Raw genomic sequence first — 14078 nt, forward strand, 5'->3', positions numbered from 1 at the left:
AGCTTTTCTGTTTATGTGAACTACTGCCAGGGCAAACCGCTCTTCTGTGCAGAATCGCACAAATAATAGACATGCTGCGGATTTTAAAATCGTAACGAAAAAAGGAAAATGAGCATTAGGCCTCATGCACATGACCGTTGTTGTGTTCCGTTCCGCAAAATGGGGTTCCGTTGTTCCGTGATCCGTTTCCGTTTTTGTTTCCGTGTGCCTTCCTTTATTTTTGGAGGATCACCAGACATAAAGGAAAGTTAGATTTTTTTTTTATGACAGGTTTGCCATGCAAATGATAGGAAAAAAATTAATGCGGACACGGATGACAATCTTGTGTGCCTCCGTGTTTATTAGCGGTCCCATTGACTTGAATGGGTCCGCGAACCGTTTTCCGTGAAAATAATAGGACAGGTTATATTTTTTTGACGGACTGGAACCACGGATCACGGGCGCGGATGACAAACGGTGCATTAGCCGAGTTTTCAACGGACTCATTGAAAGTCAATGGGTCCGCAGAAAATCATGGAAAACGGCACAACGGACACTGAATAAAACAACGGTCGTGTGCATGAGGCCTTACGCTTCTGTTTACCATTAACTTTTGAATGCAACATATTTAGGTTAAACAAAAGTGTTTGTCCTAGTCCACGCGTAATAATTATAGAATGAATCGTTATTTTCATTCTATAATTCTTTGTTTTTCAGGTCCTTGAAATTTTCAGGTTTAAATACATAGACAAAGGGGGAGATTTGACAAGACCAGCGCTTTCTGCGATGGTATTGATATCCTCTGCGCCACCGGTGGATGCGCCTAATTTAGGTGCATCCTCCTGCAGTCCATGCACCTAAACAGAAATCTGTGACAGCTCAGAGTTGCTGTAAATTTATGGCTTCATTTGCACCAGAAAACTGGCCCAAATGAAGATACATTTATCGGAATTGCTTGCCACGCCCCCTTTAGGGAAAGTGGCTAGCAGTGATGGTCAGTTTGCAGTGTTCGCCAGCGAACACATGCGGGCTGCAATCTTTAGTAAGGTAGACTCACCCGTCCGGCGATGCACAGGTAAGCCCGGTCTGAAATCAAATGCGGTCACCGGGAGCAGGCAGTTCCGAGAACAGCCTGATGAAGGCCCCCGGCGGCTGTTCTTGGAACTGCTTGCTCCCGGTGATCGCATTTGATTTTAGACCGGCTCCCAGCACAGGCACAGGTAAGGGCTTACCTGTGCATCGCCGGACGGGTGAGTCTAACCTTACTAAAGATGGCAGCCCGCATGTGTTCGCTGACGAACACTGCGAACTGACCATCACTGGTGGCTAGGGTGGCGTAAAACTGAGAGATGTGACAATTTAATTTTTTTTTTCACAATTGTGACTTTTTAACACATTTTCAGGCGCAAGGGAAATTCTAAATCTCCACCAAAGTGTTTTTTGTTTTTTTTTCAGAGCACCAAGGTTTTGGCCTTTCCCCTTGGAGCACTGCTTTTCCTCGTCCACTCCCCATTTTCACTGTTCTAATGCCTGGCCTTAAAATCTCGCACATGCTAGCAAAGAGACTTGTGCAGTGCACATCCCAAAGCAGGGGCAGCCCCATGGGGCAGCACGGTGGCTCAGTGGTTAACACTGGTGCCAAATCTGACCAAGGACAACATCTGCATGGAGTCTGTATGTTCTCCACGTGTTTGTGTGAGTTTCCCCAGGGTACTCTGGTTTCCTTCCACACTCCAAAGACACACTGATAGGGAGCTTAGATTGTGAGCCCCATTGGGGACAGCCGGATGCTAATTACTGTAAAGCGCTGATGAATATAGCAGCTCTATATAAATGCGTAAGCTAGGCCTGCCCCTCAGTACTCTGAGCACCTCATTTGCACCTCATTTGCATAAGAATTAAAGTAAGCATTTTGCTGCAACAGTACATCCAATGGCAGCTCATTTAATTCACCATGATCAATTCTACCAGGCAGTTTGACTGGTTTAATAGGGATGACCATGGTGACAGATGCCCTTCAAGTAAATTTAAATAAATGCAATAAAATTTTATTGTAAATGTGAATCAGGACCTCAATGCATTTGAGTGAAAATTTGATGAGGTTCATTTAAACAGTTGTTAAAGTGTAACTGCCGTTTCATTTTTTATTCCCTAATGATATAGTACACCCTGCTGTATGCATGCTACTTTCCTATTCAGCACCTCTCATCTCACAGCGTTGCCATGTGCAGTCCGTCTTCTCAGTATTATAACCAGAGACGGAGGAGCTCTGGGAGGAGGAGCTCAGCCCTGACTGCCTGGAGCTGGGCTGAGGCAGAAAGTGGAGGGGGGAGGTCTGTTTTAGATGGCGATATCTTCTCAATGGTAGCAGATAGAAATATGCCACTGGTCTTGTTTGAAAGCTGACAGGCTTTTTATACAAGACCAGAATGACAGCTCTAGTCCAAGCAACAGATGGGAAATCACTGTTAGAAATAGTCCGGAATAATCACGGATAAAATCTGCTTTTACTTTCAGCTTCATTCACAGTATTCCAATTTCTATCATTGATATCTTCCCCTGTGCTGAACAGAATTATGTCATTCTGGTATTGACATTCTTGGAATGTCAGCTTTCAGACAATACAAAGCCCATATTTCTAGCTGCTACCAAACCAGAGATATAAGCAGCTAAAGCAGCCCCCTCCTTCCCTGTTAGTCTGGAAGAGAATGAGGGACAGCTGGCTGTTAAGAGGTTAAAATAAATGCTTACTGATTTAATGTAATTGCAGGAATTGTCTCTGGTTAGCTGTATGTGAGGATACAAACTGCTCTGGGTACTGTGGGAAGTTATCTGTGTTCTGATTGGTCCTGCTAGTTCATGTAAGGTGAGCAAGGGCTTATGGGAAGTGAGTGAAATACAGGACGGCCTCAAAAAATAAGCAAACATCACACCAGGAGGTGCAGCAGATTTTAGTAAGGAGCTGAAATACAGGCACAGAGAAATATGGTTGCTAAGGGCTGAATACAGACATCAGAAAGGTAAAATTAGCTGAAAAATGCAATTTCATGAATATCTTCCCTTCAGCATTACATACTGTATGTTAGGAATTTCCTTTTTGGTAGGGAAATGGCAGTTACACTTTAAGCTGCTGTGTACTAGGACAGTACCTAATGTACTATACATTGCTTGCTTTATGTGTGGTCTAACGGAATTGCTCTCTGTATTACAGACACAGATCCACGCGTCTTGGAGAAGCAGGAACTTCAGCAGCCAACGTACGTTGCGTTGAGTTACGTCAACAGGTATGTGCATGTCTGATTATTTGATGTAAATGAAGGTACACATATATATTAGTGCCGCCTGCAATGATCTGTCCAGGAGAACTGTTCTGGCGTTCTTCAGCGTGTTCTTCAGCGTGCCGTCTCCAACAAATAGCTAACAAGGTGGTGACTGATTCTGGAACTGTAGCATGAAGCTGAGCCACAGTGCAGAGCCCTGTAGCCAGATTTACGACCCCAACAAACAGATTTGATGCTTTAGAGCTAAGTATAATAGTTGTTAACAACATAAATCATTATTTATTCCTTATGTCATTGTGCTGGCTTGTTGTTTTTTTTGTCTCTTTTTGAGCAAAAAGTCAATGATTGGAGCATAAAGAAAAAAAATGGCATCTTCATCTGAATAAACATTTGATATAATAATGCTAATAATATCAGGAGCAAAAAATGATATTTTTGTTGCCTGAATCAACTGATTTGTAATATTTGAAGTATGCACATATCTGACACAAAGATATTTCACCGTATAGTAGCTCTTCTACCATATTTGTGTACTGTATATCACATTATAGGCAAAAAAAAAGAACAAATCCAGCTTATCCTGTCTTCTTCTCAAGATCTGTCCACGTTAACTCCTGGAGTATCAGGTTTTCCGAACTGTAGCAAAACAAATCCAACACCAGAAACAGTCCAATGAAATTCACAGAGTTTATTTTTATTTTTTTAAATGGTCGGCTAAAAAGCCTCATGTTGGATGATGGGTAAGGCTTTTTAGCTGAAACAGGTCAACCACTGCTGTATAGGGATTTTTTTACCTCATGCACACGACTATATCTGCATTTCGATACACAAACCACGGATCCGCCAAGTGCGGATACCTTCTGTGTATTTTCCACATTTTCCTCACTCCCATCAATAGAAATGGCTATTCTCATCCACAATGCGGACCACGAGAGGGCCTGCTCTATAATTTTGCGTTTGCAGACAGCACTCGGATGATATCGATGTGCTGTCCATTTTTTTTGCAGAATCAATGACCGTAGTGGATCCGTGTGCAATTCGTAAAAAATGCAGATAGCACGTGGATGGAAAATACGGCCTAAATTTGAACATTTGTAACATTATTTATCCTGCACTGATGCATTCTGTTCCGTTCTCATACCGGAGAGCAAACCCCAGCTGCGGTTTTCTTTCCGTCCTGGGATGCGGAGCAAAACGGATCCGTCATGACCCACAATGCAAGTCAATGGGGACGGATCTGTTTTCTCGGACTCAATCTGACGCAATAGAAAACTGATCCGTCCCCCATTGACTTTCAATGGATGGATCTGTCTTGGCTATGTTAAAGATAATACAACCGGATCCGTACATAACGGATGCAGACGGTTGTATTATCCGTAATGGAAGTGTTTTTGCTGAACCCTGCCGGATCCAGCAAAAACGCTAGTGTGAAAGTACCCTAACTCAGCATATTGGTGCTCTTGTAGTGCAGAGTCTTTAATGTTTGCAATTAGACCAGAAAAATATCAGTCACATCTCATGTACTTAGAAGATTTGTTTTACAATATTTTATCTTGCAAAGGGATGATATATTATATATTAGATAGCCCTCTGTGATACTTGTTTACTCCAGCTAATCATCGTTACTGTTCACTTGTTTGTGAGTAACCAGAGCATTGATTGGCCTGCTTTTAGGAAAGTTGAGAGCGGCAATAAAACTACGCATCATTGATCTAGACACATTGTGCCGCCACAATAATCATTGTATCCGCAGTACGGTTAGTGAATGCAAATATCAATCCTATAGATGTTTACAATAGGGATTGCGGCCTAGTGCATGACTTTCCAGAATCAAGATGATAGGCTGGGCTTTAAAGAGGTTGTCCTGCCATTGATATTGATGACCTATCATCAGGATTGGTCATCACTATCTGATCGTCGGCGGTCCGACACCCGGCACACCCGCTGATCAGCTGTTCGGCGAGGAGGTGGCGCTCCATGCGCTTGTCTCGGAAGTGCAGCGTAATGACAAGAACTTGCTCCATTCACTTGAATGGAGCAAGCACTTGCCATTACAATACGTCACCGCTCCAGAGGAGACAACGTGTAGTGTAATGAACAGCAAGCAGAGCTCGCATGGAGGGCAACCTCCTCTTCATAGGTCATCAATACAAATGGCAGGACAACCCCTTAAAATTCCTGCTTCTGCATTCTAGCAGGTCAGGTCCCCCACTGTCAGTGGTGGATATCTTCAGCATAAATTACCATGCTGCAGATTTAAAATTCGCACTGCAGGTCAATTTTTTCACAGCATTTGGATAATATTTCTTAAAATCTCATCCATTTTGCTGGTGCTATAAAACCCTGGAGATTTGCTACGTGTGAACATACCCTAAAGGAGTTTTGAAATACACTGCTAGGAAGAAGCAGAGGAACAGCCTGAACCAATGAGACAGGAGGTGTGTCTCAGACTACCCCACACTCCTGTAGACACTGTAGCTAAACTGTGGTCACACGCTCTGGCCTAATGAAGCGGAGCAGGAAAGTAGCCTAAGGCCCCTTTCACACGGGCGAGTTTTCCGCGCGGGTGCGATGCGTGAGTTGAACGCACGGAATCCGGACCCATTCATTTCTATGGGGCTGTTCACATGAGCGGTGATTTTCACGCATCACTTGTGCGTTGCGTGAAAATTGCAGCAAGCTCTATTTTGTGCGTTTTTCACGCAACGCAGGCCCCATAGAAGTGAATGGGGCTGCGTGAAAATCGCAAGCAAGTGCGGATGCGGTGCGATTTTCATGCAAGGTTGCTAGGAGACTATCAGAATGGTGACCCGATCTTTATTATTTTCCATTATAACATGGTTATAAGGGAAAATAATAGCATTCTGAATACAGAATGCATAGTAAAATAGGGCTGGAGGGGTTAAAAAAATTAAATAAACATTTTTAACTCACCTTAATCCACTTGTTCGCGCAGCCGGCATCTCTTTTGTCTTCATCTGTGAGCTATAGGACCTTTGATGACGTCACTACGCTCATCACATGGTCCATCACATAATCTATCCCCATGGTGATGGACCATGTGATGAACGCAGTGACGTCATCAAAGGTCCTTTTCCTCACAGAACAAGACAGAAGAGATGCCGGCTGCGCGAACAAGTGGATTAAGGTGAGTTAAATTATTATTATTATTTTTTTAACCCCTCCAGCCCTATTGTACTATGCATTTTGTATTCAGAATGCTATTATTTTCCCTTATAACCATGTTATAAGGGAAAATAATACAATCTACACAACCTTGAACCCAAACCTGAACTTCTGTGAAGAAGTTCGGGTCTGGGTACCACATTCAGTTTTTTATCACGCGCGTGAAAAACACATTTCACCCGCGCGATAAAAACGGAACGCAATCGTATTCAAAACTGACTGCAATTGTGTACCTACTCGCGCGGGTTTGCCACAACGCATCCGGACCTTATCCGGACATGCTCGTGTGAAAGAGGCCTAAGAGGAAAATGTGAAGCAATATCATATCATTTTTGAGTTTCTAACTAGTATTGGAACAGGTCTGCCCAGTACAAAAACGATATTGTTTACAGTACATTGTTCCTTATATCTTCAACTTGCATCTGTGCCAAAATCCATGACAAATTCATAGCAAACGTCCACATGAGATACATGACGATTTTTCTGGTGAATTTTGTTGAGGACACGCCATGGATCTCACCCTATGCATCACAAACATGGGCATGCTGCAGGCCTATAATCTGTGCCGCCTGTCAATTTTCATGCACATTTTACATTTTGCTGCTACTGTGAAATGTTGTGGATTTTCCGCCCGTAGTTCCGCACCATCTGTGCCCTGTGTGGACATACCCATAGTAGGATCCATCAATGAGCCATGCTTAACCATTTGCCATAGAATATTATGTTGTGTCCCTATTATATTCTCCCTATTTTAGAATTTTGCATGCTCCAGACACATCTAGAAGAATTATTCAGCAGGTATAGCTCTGAAATTTGAGACATCATTATGGACTTATCTTGCCAACGTTCTGTTCTGTTGACCTCAATGGTCACCATATTTGCGCTCACGCTTTACGTGTGATCCACCAAAATCGTAAAAGTTTAAACTTTCGGCTCACATCCAGTTTGTAGCACCGACGTGTGTTCCAGTTGACTAAATGTTTTCATTCGTGTGACTAAGGAAACCATTTTTTTCTTACGGAGAGATCAGTGAAATGGAGGAAGTTTTAGACTCCTAAGGAGCTGGTTCGGATTTCTTTGACATGAGGCAGAGACTGATGGATCAAAGCCACACATCTCTCATCAGATAATAATTCCTGCTTCTTCCCATTTTTATGTGTCTGCGCCGATCATGTGTTTTTATTCATGGACTAAGATCACTACATTATGCTATGCGAGCTTTCTCTGCAAAAAGACAAAGACAAACTTTAGATGATAAATTTAAACAAGATGTGCACAAATCGCTCCTAGGTCAGGGAAAAGGGAAACGATTGGCGTTGCCGAAAGATTTATGTATTTGACTTTATCTTCAATCCTTTTATCAGAGATTAAGTTCACCAAAATGTAACTTTCTTGAACTTGATAAAACACTTCTTTCTCTTTGACATCTAAGGTAGTAAAGATCAAAAAGGGGATAGTAGGAACAAAGCGGATAATGTTAGAAAGTGCTCCACCAGTCAACAGTAGAATGACCAGTGTTATCAACTGAAAAAGGACCACACAGTAATGGAATCCCCTGCCTCGTCCCTCCTTCCCCCAATTTTTCATTGTGAGAATCCAGGGAAAATATATACTTATATAAGTTTTCCAGGACAGATATTAATAGTCTATCCTCAGGATAGGTCATCTGGTACCCGACAACTCACCAATCATCTGTGGGATGCAGAGATGGAGTACCCTGGCATAGCCGCTATACAGTGGATGGAACCAATGGGTGCCTGAAACACCAATCTGATATTGATGGCCAGTCCTGAGCATAGGCCATCAATATGTAAATGCCCCTTTAATCCAGCAATGAATAGCAAAGATATTTTGATCACACAGAACTAAACCAATATTTTCAATTGTACAGACCTAGAACCTAAAAATTGAATAAAAAATACCATTTAGCAATAAATATTAAATTACTTTATATAACTTTTCAGTCATCCCCATTATCTAATAATATGTCACCCGCCTGGTCCTGTTTATGTTGGATTACAGGTATTTTTCTTCACAGAACCAGTCACATCTTGGACACACCTTTTCATCCCATGTTTTTTCTTGTTGTTTTTTCATTTTCTACATTGTAGATTCATATTGAAGATGTGGAAATGATGAGGGAACACATATGGGATTAAGTAGTAAACAAAATAAGTGTTGAACAAACCAGAATATGTTTTATATTTTGGATTCTTCAAAGTACCCCCCGTTTGCTTTGATGACAGCTTTGCACATTCTTGGCATCTTCTCAGTCAGTGCTAGACAGTGGCTGTGGAACTAGTGTGTCAACCAGACAGATTTTACTTGTCTTCACACTTTAACCCTATACAGGGATCTGGACTCTGCTGCAGGGAAAGCGCAAGGCCGTTACCTCCTAGTCTCTGACTCACGTAGGCCAAGAGACACTGGTGCCTAACACAGAAAGGACAAAAAAATTGTAGTCAGTAACAGGTTAGGTCGGTGCAAGCAGAGCTTGTGAAAAAAAACGTTAAACAGTCTGAGGTCAGGGCAGGCAGCTCATAGTCTACACGAAGATCAGGGTCATACCCAAGACGATACATGGCAAATGCAGACAAGCGAGTGTGACACCTTTGCAGGAGCCACTGAGTAGAAACTATTGCTCAGGCACACTCCACTAGGCAGAGGAGCATTCCTGTGGCCGGCCATCCAGATGACAGGACACCGGCAGGACTGACTGCCAGGCAGCGAGAGGGCAGGTGAGCAGAGCAGTGCTTGCCAGTGAGAGTGGAGGAGCGGTGGGCACTGGATGCCGCAATGACAATTAGCTTCATGAGTTAGTCACCTGGAATGGTTTTCCAACAGTTTTTAAGGAATTCTCAGAAATGCTGAGCACTTGTTGGCTGCTATTCATTCATTCTGTGGTCAAACTCATCCCAAGCCATCTCAGTTGGGTTAAGGTCAGGTGTTTGTGGAGGCCATGTCATTTGACACAGGACACACCAGTCCTTGGTAAAATAGCCCTTGCATAGCCTCAAGGTGTGTTTGGGGTCATTGTCCTGTTGAAAAACAAATAATGGTCCCGGTAAACGCAAATCAGATGGGATGGGATGTCGTTTCCAAATGCTCTGTTAATACAGTTGAAAAAAGACATAAGTCCATCAAGTGTGCCTTGAATTTTGAAGAAATCAACAATGTCACCTGCAAGCACCATCACACCTCATCTTTCATGCTTCATAATGGGAAACACACATTTAGAACCATCTGCTCACTTTTTCTACATCTTACAGGGCAGTTGGAACCAAAAATCTAAAATTTTGACTCATCAGACCAAAGTACAGATTTCCACTGATCTAATGCTCTTTCCTTTGCTGTTTTTTGACCCAGGATATTCTCTTTTTCCTCTACTTCTTGTTCCTCAGTAGTGGATTCTTTGCAGCAATTTGGTCATAAAGGTCTGATTGTCACAGTCTTCTCTGATGTTGAGATGTTGCTGGTGCTTGATCTCATTGATGTACAATTTGCTGTTTTTCAGGTTGGTAACTCTAATGAACTTATCCTCTGCATCAGAGGTAACTCTTGGGCTTTCTTTCCTGGGGTGGTCCTCATGAGAGCCAGTTTCATCATAGCGTTTGGAGTTGGTTTTCATGACTGCAGTTCAAGATACCTTCAAAGTTCTGGAAATTTCCCAGACTGAGTGACCTTCTTGTCTTAAAATAATGATGGACTGTATCTTTACATAGTTGAGTGGTTCTTGCCGTAATGTGAATTAGAACAGTAGTAGTAATCAACTGTAACTCCAGAGTTTGAGAAAGCATGTGGTACTAGGAGCAAATTAGAATGTCAAATATGAAATGACACTTTAAAGAGCTTGGGGCTGAATCTTTTGCTTATTCACCTTCTACTTAAAGGGATTTTTAAGTCTGCATCAACCTCCTTTAACATAATAATTTACGAAGGTAGCTGTAATTTTGTAATGTATTTCTTTTACCTTTATTGATATATCTTCCGTTTTTAGCAGTGGTCACATAACCATGTCCATGAAGCTGTTTGTGATGTCAGTAGTCAAATGACCATGTCCATGTGATGTCCATGGATGTGCCAGAACAGCAACAGGGGCAGTGGTAGGGGAGTGTCTATGTAACTAGCTGTGTGGGAGGGAGATATAAAGTACCTGGGTGTTGTTAGGCACAGTGCTGGAGCTGTGGCAGAGAAAGGAAAAGTGCATCATGAGTTTAGTTGGATATAGCAACTAGAGATGAGCGAATTTCCGGTTATGAAATTCGGTCACACTTTGTTTACTGGTAAAAGGTGAATTGCGTTGTGGATTCCGTTACCACGGACCATAACGCAATTCTATGATGGAATGCCTTTAGAGGCATTCTGTTATTCATTCTGTCATAATAGAAGTTTATGGGCTGCAAAACGTATCCGTACCTTTTCTGTTATGCAGGAGAGGACTTTAAAGACATGCATTCCGTCATAGAATTGCGTTATGGTCAGTGGTAACGGAATCCATAACGCAATTCACCTTTTTCCAGTAAACAAAGCGTGAACGAATTTCATAACCGGAATTTCGCTCATCTCTAATAGCAACAGGAAATATTACATACAGGGTGTAAAGAAACCAGAATGATTTGTTGACATGGTGAATATGGGTCAGGAGAGTCCAAATTGTAAAAAAAAAATCATGGAGAAGATAAGGTATCTGTTAAAAAAATATTATGGTCAGGGCTAAGACAACGCCGGCGCCCGCAGAGAAACCTGCCCTGAACATAGTGGCTGAATTGTGCCGGGAGCCACGGGCGCGGGTACACCAGTGAAAAAAGGGGGCATACCTGAAGGGAGCTTTGAGAAAGAGGGCGGGAGGGAGGGGCGTGAGGCTCGGGCGCCTGGCTGAGCGGCAGGTAGGGGGATAAATAGCCAGACGCCCCTCCCACAAATGCAGGCTGTTAACAGCCTTACTATTTATGGTCAGGGCTAGGACAACGCCGGCGCCCGCAGAGAAACCTGCCCTGAACATAGTGGCTGAATTGTGCCGGGAGCCACGGGCACGGGTACACCAGTGAAAAAAGGGGGCAAAAAACATCAGTTAGGTACAACACTTAATTGCAAACTACAAAGCCAGTGATCGAAAGGCACGAGATATCTCTACTTGAGGATTGGGTATATCCCTAGTAAAGCAGGAGGACCGCCACCGCCCCATGGACCGGATGACATGAGCTGGCACCTGATGCCGAGAAGCAGCGGAGGCTGCCCCTAGCGACGTGAGTGGCCCGAAATTACCTTGGGGTCATAGCCTAGACCCTGGGCGAGGGCACGGATGAAAGATATAAACTGAGGCTGAGGCTTGCCTGCGTGTGGCAGGAGCGGGCTATCTGGTGATGAACCTTGGTTGAGGGCTAGCAGTTGATGCAGCACCTGAACTGGGCACCAATCGTTCAAAGTGGGATAGAATTTAACCTCGGAAGGGGGTCCCGTCTGAATGGTTTTGGTGGAAGGTAGCAGGGGAGTGTAATGGCCCTGGCCCCATAACTGATGCTGCTTCAGAGGATGGTTATGGCGATTTGGACCCGCCAGAACCTCACCAGGCCGGAGGAATCCATAAAAGGTGAGATACATGGCCGCTTTCAAAATCAGGCTAGTGAAGGGCCCAAAAGGATTACCATCCAATGACGAAGAAAGATCCCTGAACCATTTACCGGACACAGGTTGCCTATGGCTCACGGATCCCTTCCCCTCCTTTTGAATACCCCGAAGGGTGGCTTTAGAAAGCGAAGACAGAACCTGGGCGATCCAGGAACGCTGACCACCTGGGCGATCCGGGGACGCTGACCATCTGGGCGATCCGGGGACGCTGACCACCTGGGCGATCCGGGGACGCTGACCACCTGGGCGATCCGGGGACGCTGACCACCTGGGCGATCCGGGGACGCTGACCACCTGGGCGATCCGGGGACGCTGACCACCTGGGCGATCCGGGGACGCTGACCACCTGGGCGATCCGGGGACCCTGACCACCTGGGCGATCCGGGGACCCTGACGACCTGGGCGATCCGGGGACGCTGACGACCTGGGCGATCCGGGGACGCTGACGACCTGGGCGATCCGGGGACGCTGACGACCTGGGCGATCCGGGGACGCTGACGACCTGGGCGATCCAGGGACGCTGACGACCTGGGCGATCCAGGGACGCTGACGACCTGGGCGATCCAGGGACGCTGACGACCTGGGCGATCCAGGGACGCTGACGACCTGGGCGATCCAGGGACCCTGACGACCTGGGCGATCCAGGGACACTGACGACCTGGGCGATCCAGGGACACTGACGACCTGGGCGATCCAGGAACATTGACAGAAGCAAATTGAGACAGAAACAAAAACCCGCTGTGTTAAAACAGTAAAGTGTAAACATCCCCTGCACCTAGACCGCCAATTCTGGTATTATGATGGTGTAAGATTATAATTCAGATATATATATTTTATATAAAACAGCCTATGTATCGCTGCACTGAGTTAAAACGGCATATGCAATCAATGTACAGCCATTTGCTGTTAAGCAGATCAGGGCCTTTTTGAGGGGGTGAATCTCTGCAGGCTGAATAATTGCCCAGTGCTGCGCTATAATAAATGTTTACAGACATGGAAAACTTTGGAAAGTATTATGCCGAACCCAAAACCCTTTCCCATGAGATAAAATTAGCCCCAGTCCTTTCAGATTTTCACCCCGTTATGAAACAGTCAGGGCAGAACAACTGACTGAGCTTTAATTCTTGCACGACACATGACCTGAGCCGGCATGTGACCGGCGGAACACGACTCTAGGGTGCCGCTCCCCCAACCCAGCCGCCTGTAACTCCGTGGGCGGAACATACTGGGGGAGAGCGGCATCTCAACCCCGCACTCCAGGGGCCAGAGACCAGGCCGGACGTGGTACACGACTGGTGCGGGGCCAGCTGAGCCCCGATTACCTGGCAAGCTGGCGTGCGGTGATGCGCATGTCGGCGGCACGTGCCCACGGTATCACCGGAAGGACAGACACTGACCGGAAGAGGGAGCGCGATGCCGTAGTGATGCGTGAGGCTCGGGCGCCTGGCTGAGCAGCAGGTAGGGGGATAAATAGCCAGACGCCCCTCCCACAAATGCAGGCTGTTAACAGCCTTACTATTTGTAATCCTGGAAAACCTCTTTAAAGGGACACTGACAGACCCTATAACAGTGATGGCGAACCTTTTACGGACCGAGTGCCCAAACTGCAATGCAAAACCTACTTATTTATCACAAAGTGCCAACACGTCAATTTACCCTGAATACCAATATAGTATATCTTCCATGTACTTTATCATTTAGCTATAATAGCCTGCCTGCATTCAGTGCGCTGTCTGTGCTGTTCATAGTGCGCCTGCGCTGATGAATGGCAGGAAATGTCTAAGGCATACTGGTACACCAGGGTGCGGGTGCCCACAGAGAGGGCTCTGAGTGCCGCCTATGGCACCCGTGCCATAGGTTCGCCACCACTGCCCTATAAACATATTTCGATATTCCTATGCAGTCATAGGTCTATTAAAGTGTATTTCAATGATATAAGAGTACCCCCTGTCTGCATTGTAAACCATGTAAAAACAACTTTATATTCATCTGTCAATCACATTC

The 14078-nt window shown here is 44.9% G+C and overlaps 1 protein-coding gene across 1 annotated transcript in view; it reads left to right on the forward strand.

Annotated features, from left to right (window-relative positions):
• The window catches only part of JAZF1 (JAZF zinc finger 1), a 301835-nt gene that overhangs the window by 174988 nt on the left and 112769 nt on the right, over window positions 1-14078 (forward strand). The window contains exon 2 of the mRNA XM_044294578.1: window positions 3191-3263. Coding sequence (XP_044150513.1) covers window positions 3191-3263 — 73 coding nt within the window. The remainder of the gene's footprint in view (window positions 1-3190; window positions 3264-14078) is intronic.

Source organism: Bufo gargarizans, chromosome 5 (assembly GCF_014858855.1).
Source record: "Bufo gargarizans isolate SCDJY-AF-19 chromosome 5, ASM1485885v1, whole genome shotgun sequence".
In the NCBI taxonomy this organism is placed as follows: Eukaryota; Metazoa; Chordata; class Amphibia; order Anura; family Bufonidae; genus Bufo; species Bufo gargarizans.